Source organism: Streptopelia decaocto (genome assembly GCF_964273445.1).
Source record: "Streptopelia decaocto genome assembly, chromosome: 8".
Taxonomy (NCBI): domain Eukaryota; kingdom Metazoa; phylum Chordata; class Aves; order Columbiformes; family Columbidae; genus Streptopelia; species Streptopelia decaocto.
This window is the reverse complement of record NC_138662.1, coordinates 6,398,979-6,416,010: the sequence shown is the minus strand read 5'-3', so window position 1 is coordinate 6,416,010 and position 17,032 is coordinate 6,398,979. Positions and strand designations below refer to the sequence as shown.

At 62.5% G+C, this 17,032-nt stretch overlaps 4 protein-coding genes across 7 annotated transcripts in view; 3 read left to right on the top strand and 1 right to left on the bottom strand.

The window, feature by feature from the left end:
• The window catches only part of CACNA2D2 (calcium voltage-gated channel auxiliary subunit alpha2delta 2), a 216,971-nt gene extending 209,623 nt beyond the window's left edge, over positions 1-7,348 (top strand). The window contains exons 24-38 of the mRNA XM_082059784.1: positions 988-1,085; positions 1,292-1,382; positions 1,527-1,589; positions 1,711-1,814; positions 1,900-1,998; positions 2,090-2,184; positions 2,473-2,520; positions 2,925-2,996; positions 3,162-3,314; positions 3,433-3,485; positions 3,586-3,641; positions 3,744-3,867; positions 4,354-4,463; positions 4,652-4,740; positions 5,248-7,348. Of these exons, the coding sequence (XP_081915910.1) occupies positions 988-1,085; positions 1,292-1,382; positions 1,527-1,589; positions 1,711-1,814; positions 1,900-1,998; positions 2,090-2,184; positions 2,473-2,520; positions 2,925-2,996; positions 3,162-3,314; positions 3,433-3,485; positions 3,586-3,641; positions 3,744-3,867; positions 4,354-4,463; positions 4,652-4,740; positions 5,248-5,376 (1,384 nt within the window). The 3' untranslated portion in view covers positions 5,377-7,348. The remainder of the gene's footprint in view (positions 1-987; positions 1,086-1,291; positions 1,383-1,526; positions 1,590-1,710; positions 1,815-1,899; positions 1,999-2,089; positions 2,185-2,472; positions 2,521-2,924; positions 2,997-3,161; positions 3,315-3,432; positions 3,486-3,585; positions 3,642-3,743; positions 3,868-4,353; positions 4,464-4,651; positions 4,741-5,247) is intronic.
• Positions 7,349-8,033: 685 nt separating this feature from the next.
• On the top strand, positions 8,034-11,005 carry TMEM115 (transmembrane protein 115). Its single transcript, XM_082059761.1, has 2 exons — positions 8,034-9,047; positions 9,785-11,005. The coding sequence occupies exons 1-2, from the start codon at positions 8,194-8,196 to the stop codon at positions 9,984-9,986; spliced, it is 1,056 nt and encodes a 351-aa protein (XP_081915887.1). The 5' UTR covers positions 8,034-8,193; the 3' UTR covers positions 9,987-11,005.
• Positions 11,006-11,179: 174 nt separating this feature from the next.
• CYB561D2 (cytochrome b561 family member D2) lies at positions 11,180-13,306 on the bottom strand. 2 transcript variants are annotated; one of them, XM_082059763.1, is made up of 3 exons: positions 13,029-13,306; positions 12,874-12,947; positions 11,180-12,757 (listed from the first exon to the last, which is right to left on the bottom strand). In XM_082059763.1, the coding sequence occupies exons 1-3, from the start codon at positions 13,153-13,155 to the stop codon at positions 12,218-12,220; spliced, it is 741 nt and encodes a 246-aa protein (XP_081915889.1). In that variant the 5' UTR covers positions 13,156-13,306; the 3' UTR covers positions 11,180-12,217. The 2 variants fall into 2 exon arrangements, with proteins under 2 accessions (XP_081915889.1, XP_081915888.1); XM_082059762.1 differs by having other exon boundaries at positions 11,180-12,721; positions 12,910-12,947; positions 13,029-13,296.
• Positions 13,307-13,369: 63 nt separating this feature from the next.
• Positions 13,370-17,023, top strand: NPRL2 (NPR2 like, GATOR1 complex subunit). Of its 3 annotated transcripts, none has more exons than XM_082059756.1 (11): positions 13,370-13,524; positions 13,757-13,848; positions 14,326-14,494; positions 14,746-14,854; positions 15,149-15,285; positions 15,585-15,682; positions 15,771-15,807; positions 15,964-16,057; positions 16,138-16,255; positions 16,478-16,620; positions 16,886-17,023. In XM_082059756.1, exons 1-11 carry the CDS (start codon positions 13,453-13,455, stop codon positions 16,951-16,953), a joined length of 1,137 nt encoding a protein of 378 aa, XP_081915882.1. In that variant the 5' UTR covers positions 13,370-13,452; the 3' UTR covers positions 16,954-17,023. The 3 variants fall into 3 exon arrangements, with proteins under 3 accessions (XP_081915882.1, XP_081915884.1, XP_081915883.1); XM_082059757.1 differs by having other exon boundaries at positions 13,492-13,524; positions 14,331-14,494; XM_082059758.1 differs by lacking the exon at positions 16,886-17,023 and having other exon boundaries at positions 16,365-16,503.
• The last annotated feature ends 9 nt before the right edge of the window (positions 17,024-17,032 follow it).

Below are 17,032 nucleotides of genomic sequence, written 5' to 3'. Positions count from 1 at the left end.
GGTGGGGGGCCGGGACAGGCTGGCCAGGGTGCCCCAGTTTTTCAGCTGCCCCATGGGCACACTCCCTGCCACCCTCAGGCGTTTGTCCTCTTAATGAGGTTGTTGGCAGAGGCAGGAGCTCGGTGGAGGGAACATGAGCCGGGCAGCCCTGAGCTCACTGGCACTGCCTGTGGCCGCACCACTGGGACTGGGGGAATCACGGCACCTGGGAGTGGCAGCAACCTGTTTAGAACCTCACGGTGACCGACAGGTTCTGGCTGTCCCCAGCATCAGCAGGGCTGGTGCTCTGCACTCTGGATGGTCCCAGAGCAGAGCAGGGACACAGCACCCCCACGCTGCCTGTCCCAAGAGGGACTTGGGGCCAGCAATGGCCATGGGCAAGTGGTCGCCTCCACTAGCCGGGCCCCCCCAGCACCTCACTCTCTACCCCAAGGGTGCAGACACGGCTGCCGAGCGCCCACCTGGTGCCACCGGCACAGCCGCGGGGGCTCCCCAGGAAAACCCCAGCTCGCACCCACGGCAGAGCCCCCTGGGGTGCCACAGGGACAGGGCAAGTGGGCCCAGCCCCTCAGGTAAGTATAGTGGCAGAGGTACCCCAGTTGAACCAGTAGCCCCAGCAGTATGGGGTGAGTCAGGCTCAGGGTTGTACTGCTCTGGACAAACTGGGATCTGTCCAACCTGGCCATGGCAGAGGTGACGGCACCTCGGTGCCTGTGGCAGTGATGGACCCGGTGGCCGATGCGGTGGCCAAGCTGTCAGCGCTGCAGGGGCAGCGGGCTGGATGCCGGCCAGTCCACAGAGATGCCCACAGCCAGTTGTCCCAGCGGGGTGACACTGGCAGGAGTGATGGCATGTCACCACCATCGTGTCCCCCCGCAAGCCCAGGTGCTGGCAACAGGGCTGGCGCCTGCCCCACCGTCCCCAGGGGTGAACTGACCTTGCCTTTTCCATCCTTGCAAACGACAAACCTTGTCCCCCAAACCTCAGAGAATATTGCAAAGACCTCGACTTGTCGGATAACAACACCGAGTTCCTGGAAAACTTTATTGCTCTCATGGAAAAGGTGACCCCAGACTCCAAGCAGTGTGAGTAGCCTGAAACGTCTGGAGGGGGGGCTGGAGGAGCGTGTTGCAGGGAATGGGAGCTTGGGGGCAGATGGGGTGGGGAGTGAACTGAGCTGAGCTTGGGGTCCCGGGAGCCGCTGTGGAGTGTGTGCCGCTGCTGGGACAGGGTGAGGGGACATGGGTGGCCCTCGCCTTCTCCTCCTCTTCATCTCCATCTTGTTCCCAAGGTGACAACTTTCTCCTGCACAACCTGATCCTGGACACAGGCATCACGCAGCAGCTTTCCAGCCGGGTCTGGAAAGACCAGGACCTCAACACGTAGGTTGGGGCAAGGTGACCCAGGACAGGCAGCGCTGTCTGGGGACAGAGGGAGGTGGATCAGGGGGTGAGATGGACTATGGGGATGGGACAGGGGCAGAGCAAAGTCCCACTGATGCCTGGCATGCCTGACTCTCCTCGCAGGTACAGCCTCCTGGCTGTCTTCGCAGCCACTGATGGGGGCATCACCCGCGTCTTCCCTAACAAGTGAGTGTCCGGGGGGTGTGCATGTGCCAGGCCCCACATGGTGACATGCCTGCTCCCACGGGGCCATCACTGGTGGGACCAGAGCTGAGTGACAGCTGTGGCTGTGGCTGCTCCCGCCCAGGGCTGCGGAGGACTGGCAGGAGGAACCAGAGCCCTTCAATGCCAGCTTCTACCGGAGGAGCCTGGACAACAAGGGCTACATCTTCAAGCCACCCTACAGGGATGGTGGGTGCTGACTGGGGGCAGTGGGGGGTAGCACAGGTTGCCACTGACCCCATGTGTCCCCTGATGCCACCCCTGCCCTCTGTAGATGGCTACCAGGGGCTGGACCTGGAGAACAACACCATTGGGATCCTGGTGAGCACCGCTGTGGAGCTCAGCATCGGGGGCAAGACGCTGAAGCCGGCAGGTAGGCAGGGGACTGGGTGCCCCGCTGCCAGGCTGGGGGGTCCCTGTCCCCACCCCAAGCAGGATCTAACCATGTCTCCCCACTGCCCCAGTGGTGGGGGTGAAGCTGGACCTGGAGGCCTGGGCTGAGAAGTTCAAAGTGCTGGCAAGCAACCGGACGGACCGCGACCAGCTGGGTGCCCGCCGGGTACGTCCTTCAGGGCTCCTGCGGCGCTAGCATGGCACAGGGATGGGGACAGGGAGGGACCTCTGCTCACTGGGGATATGGCTGGGGAGTGCTGCTGGGACACGGTGCCCGTGGCCCCGCTGGCCTTGTACCTCCAGCTCAGCCCTGCCCATCACCCTGCTTGGGGCACCCATCCCCTTCCCCTGGGGACACCAGCCTGCCTGTCCCCTCCTGGCCAGAACAGCTCGGGTGGCGGAGGGGGTGGACGGTCCTGCTAACTTGTCCCTCTGGCCTGGTTTCGGCTGACAGTGCGACCCCTCGACCAGCTGTGAGATGGACTGTGAGGCCAACAACAAGGTGGGTGGTGGGCAAGGGTAGGGGGAGCAGGTGACAGCAGGTGGGTGGACAAGGGGTGGCTGGGAGGGCTCTCTGTCCCCTGCCCACCCTGCTCTTGCTGTCTGGGTGAGTGTGCCCACCCTGTCCCCTTTCTACTGACAGAGCTCAGGCAGGCTCTGACCACCCTTGCAGGGACAAAGACTGGGGGTTGCCCCGTGGACCCCGAGGGGGCTGTTAAACCCCCCAGGGTGGGTGGTGGTTCCTGCTCTCTGCACCTAGCATGGGTGTTCCCAGCACCGAGATGCTCCTGAGCAGCCCCCAGGCTTGGGGCCACTGCGCTGGCCCCCCTGCTGGATTGGTCAACCCCTGTCCTGCCTTGCCCTGGGCATGACCAGGGGGTGGGTGACGCTGTCCTCCTTCCCCAGGACCTCATCTGTGTCCTCATCGACGATGGGGGCTTCCTGGTGCTCTCCAACCAGGAGGACCACTGGTACCAGGTGAGCAGTGCCCACGTGGCAGCTCTGCTGGCCATGATATGCCAGCAAGGACCTGACACCTCTGAGCTCATGTCACCTGTGGTGTGACAGACCCGCTCGAGTCCCCACTGAGGGAGACCCGTGGCGAGGTGTCGTTTGGGTGCAGACTTGGTGTCCCCATCCCAGGTGGGCAAGTTCTTCAGCGAGGTGGATGCCAACCTGATGTCCGCCCTCTACAACAACTCCTTCTACACCCGCAAGGAGTCCTACGACTTCCAGTCCATCTGCGCCCCTGAGGCCCAGAGCAACACGGGTGCTGCACCCCGTGGCGTCTTCGTGGTGAGCACCCATGGGGATGGTGGCTTCCAGGAGGTCTGGGAGTTCAGGGACCTGCAGGGGTGTCCCCAGTGCCCCACACGGGGACCCCCTGGCTCACTATCTTCCTCTTGGCCCACAGCCCACCGTGGCTGATCTCCTGAACCTCGCCTGGTGGACCTCAGCCGCAGCCTGGTGAGTCCTGCCATGTCCCCTTCCTGGGGGTCACTGAGGGGTGACAGCAGCATGTCCCTGGGGCAGGGACAGCTGACGTGGCTGTGTTCTCCTTCTCAAGGTCCCTCTTCCAGCAGTTCCTGTACGGCCTCACCTACAGCAGCTGGTTCCAGACGGGTGAGTCTGTGGGGAGTCCCGGGCTGGGGTGGGCAGGGCACGTGTCAGGGGCACGTGGTGGGGGGTCCGTGGCCTCTGGCCCACAGTGCTGTGCCGGCGCAGAGGAGGTGGCAGGGGACAGCATGGAGGCCAGGGAGACGAGCTGCATCATGAAGCAGACGCAGTACTACTTCAGCACTGTCAACGCCACCTACAATGCCATCATTGACTGCGGCAACTGCTCCAGGTGGGTCCATCCCGCCATCCCACTGCCTGGGCAGGGCTGGGGACAACCTTATCTGCCTTTGCCAGGAGCCCCGTGCAGCTGCCTGCGTGGAGGTGATGGGAGATGCCCTGCAGCACTTGGGGCACCCGGACAGGGGGGACAGAGTGCAATGTTAGCAACCCCATGGGCTGCGGGATGACAGTGACATCCCCAGGGCTCCTCCAGGTGGGATCAAGTGCTGAAAGCACATTGGTGCCAGTTCCATGGGCAGCCCCTCAGCATAGGGATGGAGATGGAGATGGGGATGTGGATGGGGATGGGCATGGGGATGGGGATGGGAATGGGGATGGGCATAGGGATGGGGACAGAGATGGTGATGGTGACAGAGATGAGGATGGGGACACTGTGCTGACTCAGCCTCCCCAGAGCCACCCACTGGCAAGGCCGGCACCAGGAGTCGGGGGGGGTCAGGGCACAGGGTAAGTGGGGTCACTGCTGTTCCCCCAGGCTCTTCCATGCGCAGAGACTAGCCAACACCAACCTGCTCTTCGTGGTGGCCGACAAGCCCCTCTGCAGCCAGTGTGAGTCCATCAAGCTGCTGCAGGCAGAGGTAAGAGGTATCCTTTGGTAGCCTGGCTCTGTCGCCCCCTGGCTGCAGTGGCAGAGGCATGGGGGGACTGGTGGGAGTTGGGGGGCTGGCAGGGGTGGAGGGAGCTGGCCTGCAGCCGGAGGGGCTGGGGGTGGCCGTGGGGCATGCCACATGCCCCCACTGCCCTGTCCCTGGTGGTTTCCTTGACCTGCAAAGCCCCCCCGAGGGACCCCAACCAGTGTGAGCTGGTGGACAGGCCGCGCTACCGGAAAGGCCCCCACATCTGCTTTGACTACAATGCAACAGTATGTGGGGTGCATGGGGGACAAGGTGGAGGGAAGCCCCAGGGGGCCTCTGGGTAGCCAAGCCAGGGCGTGTCACCTTGGGGAGGGACAGGGGCAGTGGTGTCCCCTGGGGAGGGGAGCAGAACCATGGGGGAGGTCCCCAGGGGAACAGAGCTGTAGGGTGCCCCCTCAAGCATATTGGAGGGGTGGGTGCCCCCTCCATGGGAGTGCAGAGCTATGGGGTGCCCCCTGGGGGGAGCAGAGACATGGGAGGACACGGGGGCGATCAGGAGCCTTGAGGTGCCACCTGGGGAGATTAGAGCCATGGGGGTCCCTAGATGTGACGCCACAGGGTGCCCTCCTGGGAGGGAACGGAGCCGTGAGGGTCCGAGGGGGAGCAGCACCATGGGGTGCCCCCAGGGGCAGTGCTGGGGGGTCCCAGGGCAGGGGGTGCAGCAGGATTGCAGGGGGGTGGGGGGTGCCCCTGCGGGAAGTGCCCCACAGCCCCTCTCCCTTTGCCCCCACCAGGAAGATACCTCAGACTGCGGCCGAGGAGCTTCCTTCGCCCCCTCCCTGGGGGTCCTGCTCTCCCTGCAGCTGCTGCTCCTCTACTCCAGCACCAGCCGGCACCCGCTGCCCCCGGCCGCCTGCCTTTAGCCCCCTCCCCACCCCCACCACCTCTCTTTTCTTTCAACCTTCATCTCCATCACCTTCCCCAGCCCGGTGGAGCAGGAAAGACATTCCCTCCACCGCCTCGGGGACTCCTGTGACGCCACCGGCCGCAGCCAAAGAAGAGTTGGGGTACAGGCAGGGGCTCCCCGGCAGAGTGGGGACTGGGGGGTGCCCCGGCGTCGTGTCCTCCCAGCCACTCGGACTCGGAAAGTGGCGTCAGCACCCCCCACCTGCCACCCCCCCATCCACCTCGCCTATTTTTTTAGCCTGAAGATTTTAAACCAGATCTTTCTACATTGACTCTCCAAGCTTTTCGCCTGGAGCCCGGCGGTGTTCAGTGTCAGCAATGAGGACACGTGGGAGGGAAAGAAAAAAAAGGAAAAAAAGGGAAAAAAAAAAAGAGGACTTGAGTTGACTGTGCGGGTCAGTATTATTTGTTCCCGTGGGTACCAGTGCCCCCGGCCCCCCGAGGCATGCGGACCCCATCCCTGCAGGCTCGGGGCCAGGGGTGGGTGACCGGGGAGGCAGCCGGCCCAATGGAGCCCTGGTCCCCGCTCCGGGCTCGGCCACTCTCCCGCATTCTTGGGCCCAGATATTGGGGTGAAAAGGAGGGAGGAAAAAAGCGTATTTTGTTTCTTTTCCGTTCTGCAGATCACTGTGAAATCCTGCCCGCCCCAGCCCTGCCTGCCCCTCCGGCCGCCCTGGCCCTGGCAGCCCTGCCAAAGAAACTGCCACCTGTCCCCAAGGGGGATGTGCCACATGTCCCCAAATGGGGTGTGCCATGTGCCCCGCAGCAGGATGTGCTGCACGTCCCCGAGCAGGAGGTGCCACATGTCCCCAGAAGGGACGTGCCAGGCCCCCATGCCCAACCCTTGGGGCACCGGTGGGGGGGGCTGCCGGCCGTGGTGGGGAGCTGCTCCCCGGGTGCTGCTGAGCTCCCAGCTGGGGACACCCAGCACTGGGGGGCACGAGGTGCCCCTGCAGCGGGGTCACCTGAGGTGCTGGGGCTCACACCAAGGTGGGGGCAACCCCCCTCCAGCCAAAACGCTCAGTGTTGAGGAGGCAGACAGAGCAGCCCCAGCACCCCACTGCACCCCACTGTTCCCCACTGCACCCCAGCCAGGACAGGTGCCACAGGGCTGGGGGAGCCCAGCACAAGGTATGGGGTGCCCAGCCATGACACCCCAGGGTGCTGTGGTGCAGGGGGTGCCGTACACACCACCCGTGCCCCCTGCTGCTCCCGGCAGCGCCGGGGACCCGTGCCTGGGCAGGCAGCCTTGGGAACCCTCATCCCCCCGGTCACCCCGCTCAGAGCCACCCCATCAACCAGTGCTGGGGGAGCCCCCTCGACATGGCCAACCCGGGGGGGGCTGGGGAGGGTGCCAGGCGCTAATTAGTGCTGGGGTTAATTAATGGTCATTCTGCTTGTAGCTTTTTCAGTGTGTGTTTGGTTACTGTCTCTGGGAACCGTGTTTGAACAGATGGCTCTGTGTTACCGGGAGTGTGTGTACTTCTGTAGTCTAGTTAGGTGCTCTGCCAGAAAACCACCACTATACATACCTATAAATATATACATATATAGTCTATTTTAAGTTAAAAAAACAATGAGACAAAGGGGCAGCACGGCCCTGGGCCCCCCCACCTTGTCCTGCCAGGGTCGCCTCCTGCCCCCACCTGGAAGCTTCTTTCTGCTCATTCAAAGGCGTTGGGTTTTTAATTTATTTTCTTTATTTTTAATTTCTTTGGGTTTGGGTTTGGTTTTTTTTGTTTGTTGTTTTGGGTTTTTTTGTTTGGTTTGTGTTTTGGTTTTTTTTTTTTTGTACAGAAGAGTTGTAAAACTTCAAAAACCAACAAAAAGACAATTTGTAAGATATCGTGTGTGTGACTCCTTGTAAAATATTTTCAAATGGTTTATTACAGAGACTCAGTTATTAAATAATGTTCATATTTTCACTTCACAGGTGGTGGCTGTGTCATTGCCTGGGTACGTGGGCAGGGCTGGGGGGGACACAGCACCAGGGGCGGGGGGGCAGGCAGGACATCGGGGTGCTCCTGCCAGCTGGGCCACTGCCTTCCTGCCTGCCTGCAGCTCTGCCGTGGGGCTGGGGGACAGGGACACGGGCAGGACACAGGCAGCGAGGCAGAGGCAGGAGTGCGGGTTCACAGACACCCCCAGGCTGCACAGGAGGGGCTGCACAGGGGCTGAGTCCCTGCTGCCCCCCTACCCCACGTCCTTGTGTCCCTCAGGTCTGTGTCCTCCCTTCCCCACGTCCCGTGTCCATGTCCCCCGTGCCACACACCGCTCACCCGGCCACGCCTGTGTCCTCCTGTGTCTACGTCCCTGCATCCATGTGCCCCTGTGCCGTGGGGTCCATGTTCCCGAGTGTCCCCCGTACCTGGCCCACACGTGTCCATGTTCTGTGCCCCCGCCCCGGGCTTTGTGCCTCCATGTCCAGGTCCCCGTGACTGTCGCCCTCATAACTTAGTCTGTGTTCCCATGTCCCCCCTCGCCCACGTGGCCGGCAGCCGCGGCCGGACTACATGTCCCAGCGTGCCCCGCGGCGGGCCCCGGCCCCACCCCCTAGCGGCCGGCCCCGGCCCCGCCCCGCCCAGCGCCGCGCATGCGCAGAGCTGCTGTTTGTCCGCGCCCGGCCTGGCCCAGCAGCGGGGCCCAGCGCGGCCTGGGGCGGCGGCGGGAGGGGCCGGGACCTGGTCGGGGGTTGAGCGGGGCCCAGCGGGGAGGAGGCGGCGGCCCCGGCGGGGGCGGGGGGCAGCCCCGTCCCGCCGGTGGGGGCGCCGAAGATGCGGCGGTACCTGCCGGTAGCCCGGCAGCACTTCCTGGCGGCGCTGGCCGGCACCAGCGTGGTGGTGAAGTCGCTGAGCGCCGCCGTGGTCCTGCTCTACCTGCTCTCCTTCGGCCTGGACACGGCCTATGGCCTGGGGGTGACCCCCGGCTACCTCCTGCCCCCCAACTTCTGGGTGTGGACGCTGCTGACGCAGGGGCTGGTGGAGGAGCGGGCCTGGGGCCTGGCGGCCAGCCTGGCCACACTGGGGGTGGCCGGGCGGCTGCTGGAGCCCCTCTGGGGCGCCCTGGAGCTGCTGGTCTTCTTCGCGGTGGTGAACGTCTCGGTGGGGCTCCTGGGGGCCCTCGCCTACTTTCTCACCTACGTGGCCTCCTTCCACTTCGCCTACCTGTTCGCTGTGCGCATCCACGGCGGGCTGGGCTTCCTCGGGGGAGTCCTGGTGGCCCTCAAGCAGACGATGGGGGACAGCACCGTCCTGAAGGTGCCACAGGTCAGAATGAAGGCTGTCCCCATGCTCCTGCTGCTTCTCCTGGCTCTGCTGCGCCTCACCACCCTCATTGAGAGCAATGTACTGGCCTCATACGGCTTCGGGCTCCTCTCCAGCTGGGTCTATCTCCGTTTCTACCAGCGGCACAGTAGAGGCCGTGGAGACATGTCCGACCACTTCGCCTTTGCCACTTTCTTCCCTGAGATCCTGCAGCCCGTGGTGGGTCTGGTGGCCAATCTGGTGCACGGCATCCTGGTGAAGGTGAAGGTCTGCCGCAAGACAGTCAAACGCTACGACGTGGGTGCCCCGTCATCCATCACCATCAGCCTGCCAGGAACAGACCCCCAGGATGCCGAGAGGAGAAGGTACCGCTCACCCGCTTCCACGGGGGTCATGTTTACAGGCAGTGAGGGTCAGGTTTAAAATCCAAACATGGAGATGTGGGGAGATTTGGGTGCAGGGTGCTAGCGGGGAGCCTTCTCCAGAGGGGTCTGCTGGGGGCTGTCCTCCCTGCCACAGAGGTGGTTGGGAGCATTTCAGGGGGTTGGTGGGTTGTTGTCCCACTCTTCCCAAGGCAGAGCAGTGGTGAAAGTGCAGGGGAGGAGGAATGAGGAGATCCTGGGGAAGGAGTAGGCAGGGTTTGGGGATCAGAAATCCCTATAGGAGGGGGATGGCGGTTGCCTGGGGAGGTGGCAGCCTCCACTCACAGCAGACCCACACCCATCATCCTGATACAGGGGAAGGTGCTGAGTCAGCCCTATGCACCAGCCCCCAGCACACCCGGTGGCCTTCCCAAGACCCGGCAGGAGGGTTTGGCCAAGGCATTGGCACTGCGCTTACCCCTGTCCTGTTTTACACCTTTCGGCCCCCATTCCCAGAGAGGCCCGTGTGCTGACAGCCTCTGAGCGCTCCACGTGGCACAAGAACTCTGCATGTGTAGTCTGGGAGCATGAGTGAGTGTTTTCACGGCAGTCCCAGTGCGCCAGGTCATCTCTAGCGCTGCTGAATCCCCCTTGTCCTGCCAGGGATGGCCTTGCACAGCACCCCAGTGCCCTGCCCATCGGACCTGGGGTTAACCCACCCGTCTGCCCTTGCCCCACAGGCAGCTGGCCCTGAAGGCCCTGAACGAGCGGCTGAAGCGCGTGGAGGACCAGTCGGCCTGGCCTAGCATGGAGGATGAGGAGGAGGAGGCAGTGGTGGCAAAGGCTGACACTCCGCTGCTACCCGACCCCAGTGCGGCTGGTAAGGGCTCTGGCCAGGAGTCCAGCCTCATCACCTTCCAGGATGCCCCATCCCAGCTGTGACCGGCCAACATGCTGCCCCCTTCCCCACCCCGTCTCCATTGGAGAGCTGCTACCCCCCTCGTGTACCACCCACACAACCGGGACGCTCAGCAGGGAGCCGGGACTCCTCCCGTGGCAGAGGCAGGGGGGCTACCTCATTCCAACGATTTGTTGCCACTCACAGCCAGCACTGGCCACCCAGGACGACGATGCTGCCGCCACTACAAGGACGGGGGTTCTTTGAGGCACTCCCCTGGGCACAGGGCAGGCCATGGCACCAGCATCCAGGAGGGGGACGTGGGGCTGATCCCTGCCCTGAGGCCAATGCGCTTGCCTACACGGGAGCAAAGTCAGCAGCACTTTCTCACGTCTCCTCTGCACTGGAGCTCGGCTGGAGCGCTCAACACTTATTTCCTCTTTTCTGAAGGTAGTTTTGTCCCTAACCAAGGGAACAGGAAGGCTGGCGGGTTTCTTTTCTGAATCCCTTTTCTGTGGGGAGCCTCCCCCCGGCCCCAGCAGGAGCTCATCCTGACTGGTGAGAGGTTTGCCAGGCGAGGGGACAGGCTGCAGGGCAGGAGGGGGCTGCCCAGCCCCTCTCAGCAGTGGGCTGGCACTGCCAGCTCTGGGCTTTGCATATTGGGTGTTCTCTTCTGCCTCTAAGACAGCCCCACGAGGAGCCAGTGCCCTTAGCTGCTCCCTGGCTAATCCGTTTGTCAGATTACACTAGAAGCTGGAATTAATTTTTATGGTGGGGCTCTTGCTGCCTCCTCCAGCAGCAGGTTTTCCTTCCTGCAGGTAGAATATGGGGTCCCCCTTCTCTTTTCCTCTGTGTTGCTGGGCTTTTTTTTGTTTGTTTTTTCTGGATGGAGAGGATGCTTCCTGCGACAGCCTCCTCACAGCTTCTGATCCCCCAGGCAGACCCCAGCCTGAGATGCGGGTCAATGGTGTCATGATTATTTTTTTAAAGGACCACAAAAGAAGGTTTTGTCAACAAGGAAAAACACAGACCTTTCGTTATCAATAAAGAGTTCTTCAAAAGAGTTGGCTCCTGCAGCAGCATATGGGCAGGGGACACAGAGCAGCCCCTGGGAGCTCTGGTGCAGGAGCCTGGGCAGGGGTTTTCTTCCCAGCTGCTCCCAGCAGTTTGAGAGAGACTCCTTGCAAGTAGGCCAACACCCCAGAAGTCCCCCGGGCAGTAAAGAGGGCTTGTCATGTTGTAGCTGCCTGAAATTTTTATTGAATAAAAGCTCTGGATACAGAGGAATTTCCCAGCCTGGGACCCCTGGCCCTGTCGAAAGCAGGGTATGTGCTGAGGAGCAGCCACGGGGCCACTGCAGCAGACAGAGCCTCGTGCTGCCTGGCTGCCCTGATGGCACGCAGGCTGGAAGGCCGGCTGTCGCCCCGGTGAGGTGAGGAGGTGACTTTCTGCCTTTCCGAGGGCTGTTTTGCAGGCTGGCTGGAAGGCTCATCCTGAGCCCTGCTCCCCCTGTGCTCCCACTGTTCCCTGTGCCCCTCAGAGGGACAAAATGCCGGTTTGCATCTCAGCTCATTAATTCACTTTGTAAAATGACACCCACCTTCTGCCAGGCTGAAGCTTCACTGTCCCAGCCTGCAGGAAGGATTTGTGCGTGGTGATGGGTGCCTGGATCTGCAGCTGTCAGGCAGGGCTGTCTGTACTGGTCACAGAGAGCCCCCAGGCTGTGCCATGGGGATGGATACTTGGGGTGCTGCCACCTGGCTCAGCTGTCCTGTGGCTGAAGCCACAACCGTACCCTGTGCTTTTACTGGCCAAGCTGCCTTGGTGGCGGGAGAAGCAGTCCCACTGCAACCTCCTGGGCGAGCAGGCCTTCCCTGCCATCCTCACCAGGAACATGCCAGTTCCCGGCCTGCTTGCTCCAAAGCAGCCCTGGGTGGTAAGGGGAGGAAAAAGAAGCAGGAATCCTGAGTGAACCTGCCAGTTCCCAGCACCGAGCACCAAGCTGCTGTGCAGACCAGCAGCGTTACTTGTGCTGGGAAATGTCCCCACCAAGGCAGGCATGAGATGGGCAGCTCCCACCTGCTTGGTGTTACACACATCGTAGCCGCTCCCCAAGGACAGGACACAATAGACAATCCAGGACTAACGAGATGAGTAGGTAGAGATCAAGTTCTAAAGAGACCCTGTGTGAGCAGGGGGCCGCCATGGGGGGCTGTGGGGACAAGCCCTGGCCTCGCTGGCTCGCGCAGGGGAAGTTCAGATCCATGCTGGGCACTCAGTGCTGGCTCCGCTTGCGGTACAGGTAAGCGTTGCTCACCTGGTTCATGATAACCAGGCTGGTGAGAAGGGGACACAGCATGGCGAGGTACCAGGAGACACTGGTCACCGAGGTGGTGAACCACAGGGAGCACATGCCCAGCATCAGGCTGGCACAGCCCAGCAGGTAGCCCACCAGCCCCGAGGTTGCGTGGTACAGCTTGAGCTTGGCCAGCGTCCAGTTCTTCATCAGCTTGGGGTAGAGCAGGAGCACCCCGCCTGCACACTGCCCGCTGGCATACAGCACGGCCAGCAGCCCCGTCAGGCCGTGCCAGGTGGCAAAGTGGGGCTTGCCGTTCAGGTGCTTGTTGTAGGTGATGATGCCCAGTCCCAGGAGGGCGCAGAGGAGGGCGAGCAGCTGGAGGGCCCAGTGCACCCGCACTTTGACTTTGCGGGAGAAGGAGCGGAGCAGCGAGGTCTCCGGGGAGAATATCAGCAGGGCTTCCGTCATCAGGAACGAGAACTGGGAGACAGAGGGCAGGGGGATCGGCACGGCCGCCTCCACCCCTCCGCCACGCCCCGCGGCTCTGCCTCCCACCGCCCACAGAGAGCACAGCGGCCTTGTCCTCTCCGCCAGCTCCCCGAGGGTGGTGCCCGTGGCAGCGGGGGCAGCACGGGGCGGTGTCCGGTAACCGGGGCGGCGGGACTTACCGCGAGGGCCATGAGCAGCGGGTGCCAGGAGAACAGACCTGCAAGGGAAGGGCAGGCGCTGAGCTGAGCTGCGGAGAGGCCCGGCCCCCCGCCCAGACCCCGGTCCCCCCGGCACTCACTCGATCCGGGCCGCGCCAGCACGGCCACGGCGGTGGGGAAGCCCAGCGCCACGAGGTGGGCGGCGGCGCCGGCGGCGGCGCGCAGGGAGCGGTACAGCCGGGACTCGGTCTCGGCTGTCAGGGCCATGGCGGCCTGTGGGGGAACTGCCGCCACCGCCGCCGTCACGGGCTGGCCGCCGAGGGGACCCCGATTGGTCGAGGTGGGCTGTCCGTCTGCGCGAGGGCCCGCCTCCGCCGCGCCGCTCCGCCACTGAATGGGTGATATGCACTGTCGTTCAAAGAGAGGGCCCGCCCCCGCCGGTGTGATGTCAGTCCCTCCGGAAGGGCGCTACGGTGGCCGCCTGGGTTTTTACCGCATGCGCGGTGCGGGCCGCCGGCGCTCCGCTGCCGCACCGGGGCCTGAGCGGGCCTTCCCGGGGTCGCCATGGGCGGCAGGATTGAGTGCGTGTTCTTCAGCGAGTTCCACCCCACGCTGGGGCCCAAGATCACCTACCAGGTGTGGGGGGTGTCTGGGCCTAGGTCCGGAGGGGAAGCGGGGACTGAAGGCACCTGCCGGGGCCGGTACCGGGGCAGGGCCTGGGGGGGCCGGGAAGCCCCTTCCCGCTGGAGGACTGGGGGTGCCCATGAGGAGAACAGGGGAGCAGGGATGGAGGCCACTCCGGGGGGAAACGGGGCTGGGACGGGTTCGGCACCGCGTGGGGCTGGAGCGGGGCCCTCTGCCGCTGCAGGTCCCGGAGGATTTCATCTCTCGGGAGCTCTTTGACACCATCCAGGTGTACGTGATCACGAAGCCCGAGCTGCAGAACAAGCTGATCACCGTGTGAGTGTTGACAAGCCACCCATCCTTCCCCCGGGGGGTAAAACCGCTGTCCTCATGACTGGGAGAGTCTCTGCCAGCAGGAGGTGACAGTGCCGTGATCTGACAGTGCCAGCATCAGCTCTGGGTCACAGGGAGCCCTGCCCCGTGGTCAGCAGGTTCATGCCGATGCCCACAGTCATCTGTGCAGAGGCGCTGGGTGCCCGATTCTGTGGGTGGCTGGAGCTGCATGTGGTTCTCTGCTGGCCTCAAATCCATGAAATTTGGACAAGTCTTTAGAGCTGTGTGGGTTTTGAAAGGAGACTGTTCTGTTCTCTCATAGCTGACTATTTTCCCCCTTCTTTAGACTATGTTTTGCACTCTGAGCATTTAGGGATTAAACATAAAAGTAGAGAAGCCAGAGCTGACTGGGAGCCAGCCTTGTGCAGGGCTCATGCCTCTGTCAGGGCACAGGTGCAGGTTGTGCTTGTCTCCCTGCAGAACAGCCATGGAGAAGAAGCTGATCGGGTGCCCTGTCTGTATCGAGCACAAGAAGTACAGCCGAAATGCTCTGCTCTTCAACCTGGGCTTCGTGTGCGATGCCAGAGCCAAGGCCTGTGCACTGGAGCCCATAGTGAAGAAGCTGGCTGGCTACCTCACCACTCTCGAGGTGAGGCCAGACCCAGAGCCACAGGAGGCTGCCCGCCTCACGATCTGCCCCACAGAGTCACCAGTGTCTGCATGTGTTGTGCAGCACTGGGCATTGCTGGGGTAGCAGCCAGGTTTGTGGCAAAGAGGGAATTGTGCTGGTTTTACCCACGCACCACTTGAAGTTTAAGGGAGGATGGGATCCAAGATGTGTGGTTCATGTAGCCAGTAGTCCTGCGGGGAGGAGCTGACTCGATTTTCTGCTCTCTTCAGCTGGAAAGTGGCTTCATCTCCAATGAGGAGAGTAAACAGAAGCTGGTCCCCATCATGACCATTCTGCTGGAGGAACTGAACGCCAAAGGAAAGTGCACCCTTCCCATAGGTACAGCAGCTGCATCATCCCTGGCCCTGCAGCGGGGGAGGCAGCTGGGCCATCCCCTGCCCGGTTCAGCTCTGCCTACGCTGCTCCTGGCAGCTCCCTGCCTGTGTGTGCTTGGAGCTGGCGGGTGCCTGAGCCAGCCATGCTCTGCATGCCTTGAAGGGTGGGAGGAATGGGGTTACAAGCTGCAAATACCCACCTCTGTGCAATGCGGTGGTGTCCTGGGGCTGGGGGTCGTGAGCTCCTGAGTGAGCAGAGATTTCTGTGGGGACCGAGCGCTCCCTCTTCCCTGGCCAGATGAGTCAAACACCATCCACCTGAAGGTGATCGAGCAGCGCCCAGACCCCCCCATCGTACAGGAGTACGATGTCCCCGTCTTCACCCAAGACAAGGATGACTTCTTCAACTCCCAGTGGGACCTCACCACACAGCAGGTCCGTGTGCTTGACTGGGTACAGTGCACTTTGAATGGGATCAGTTTCCAGCCTGCCCAGAGACTGAAGGGAGTCGTGCTGTCCCAGAGATCACCACGTTAATGAGCGCAGTTCAGTGCTCCCCTAGTCTGTGTGCTCGGGCTTGCATGTGACCCATTCTCCCAAAACGTGGGTTAAGTGTTGCTGGGGATGGCGCGCCCCCATCCCAGCATGCTTCAAGATGCAGGAGAGTTTCTGGGGCTTCAGGGTGATGCCTTTGGCCTCTCTCCCCTCTTAGCTCTTGCATCCTCTCCTGTTAGATCCTGCCCTACATTGATGGCTTTCGGCACGTCCAGAAGATTTCAGCAGAAGCTGACGTGGAGCTGAACTTGGTGCGCATTGCCGTGCAAAACCTGCTGTGAGTGCGGGGAAGGGGGCCTGGCTTGCCCGCAGGAGGGTGGTGGGTGCTGGCAGAGGATCTCTGACGTTTCCCTGTCCGTCTGCAGGTACTATGGGGTTGTCACGCTTGTCTCCATACTCCAGGTGGGTCAGGCCATGGACCGTGGGGCCACAAGTGGGATTCAGGGAGCAGCTGCAGAACTGGGATGGCTGTGTAGGGGGGACAGTGGGGTTTCAAGTGGGACGGGTCTGTCTCTCAGAGCTGTGGCTGAGCAGAGCTGGTTTTCCCTTGTCCTCCAGTACTCTAACGTCTACTGCACCACGCCAAAGGTACAGGACCTGGTGGATGACAAGTGTCTTCAGGAAGAGTGTCTGTCTTATGTCACCAAACAAGGTAGGGAGATCCCAAGCTGCTGGCGGAAGCAGAGGAAGGGGAGGCTGGAGGGAAGGCTGACTGGTGACTTGTCCCTGCAGGGCACAAGCGGGCCAGCCTCAGGGACGTCTTCCAGCTGTACTGCGGGCTGAGCCCTGGCACAACGGTGCGAGACCTCATCTCCCGCTACACCCTGCAGCTCCAGAAGGTGGATGAGAGGTGGGAGCCAGTGCCCTTCTGCTCAGTCCCCAAGGGAACGATGACACTAGGGGTGGGGGGACTGAGTGTGGGGGAGCAAAGAGGGGAAACCCAACCCCTGTGTCTGCAGGTGGGGAAACTGAGGCAGCGGTGTGGCATGGTGAAACCAGGACAGAAGAGGGAGAGTTGGGGTGTTTGAAGCCTCATTGTCATGGTCCAAGTCTCTTCCCTCCCCATCCCCAGGAGGCTCATCCAGTTTGGCTTGATGAAGGGCCTTATCCGTCGGCTCCAGAAATACCCTGTCAAGGTTGCCCGGGATGAGCGGAGCCACCCAGCCCGGCTGTACACAGGCTGCCACAGCTACGATGAGATCTGCTGCAAGACAGGTGGGGATCTGGGCTGTTCTGGGTGCCTCTGGGGGCCGGTGGTGGGCAGCGGGCTGCCAGTGTACCCAGGGCCGTATGCTGATTTGGGGCTTTCCCTCACCCCTTTGGGAGCTTTCACACCGCAGGGAGATGAGACTCTGTGCTGGGCTCTATGCTGAACTGGGCTGCCAAGCCCATGCTGCTGGGGGGAAGTTGGGGGACCCAGCCAGCCGCCTGACACTGCTGCTGGGCACCCCGCCGACACCCCACTGCCTTCCCCCCCCAGGCATGAGTTACAAGGAGCTGGATGAGCGCCTAGAGAACGACCCCAACATCATCGTGTGCTGGAAATGACGGCGGGGATGGCAGCCTGGGGCTGTGTGTCCCCCACGCGTCCCCCGTGTGTGTCCCCACGTGTCTCCCCGGAGCTCTG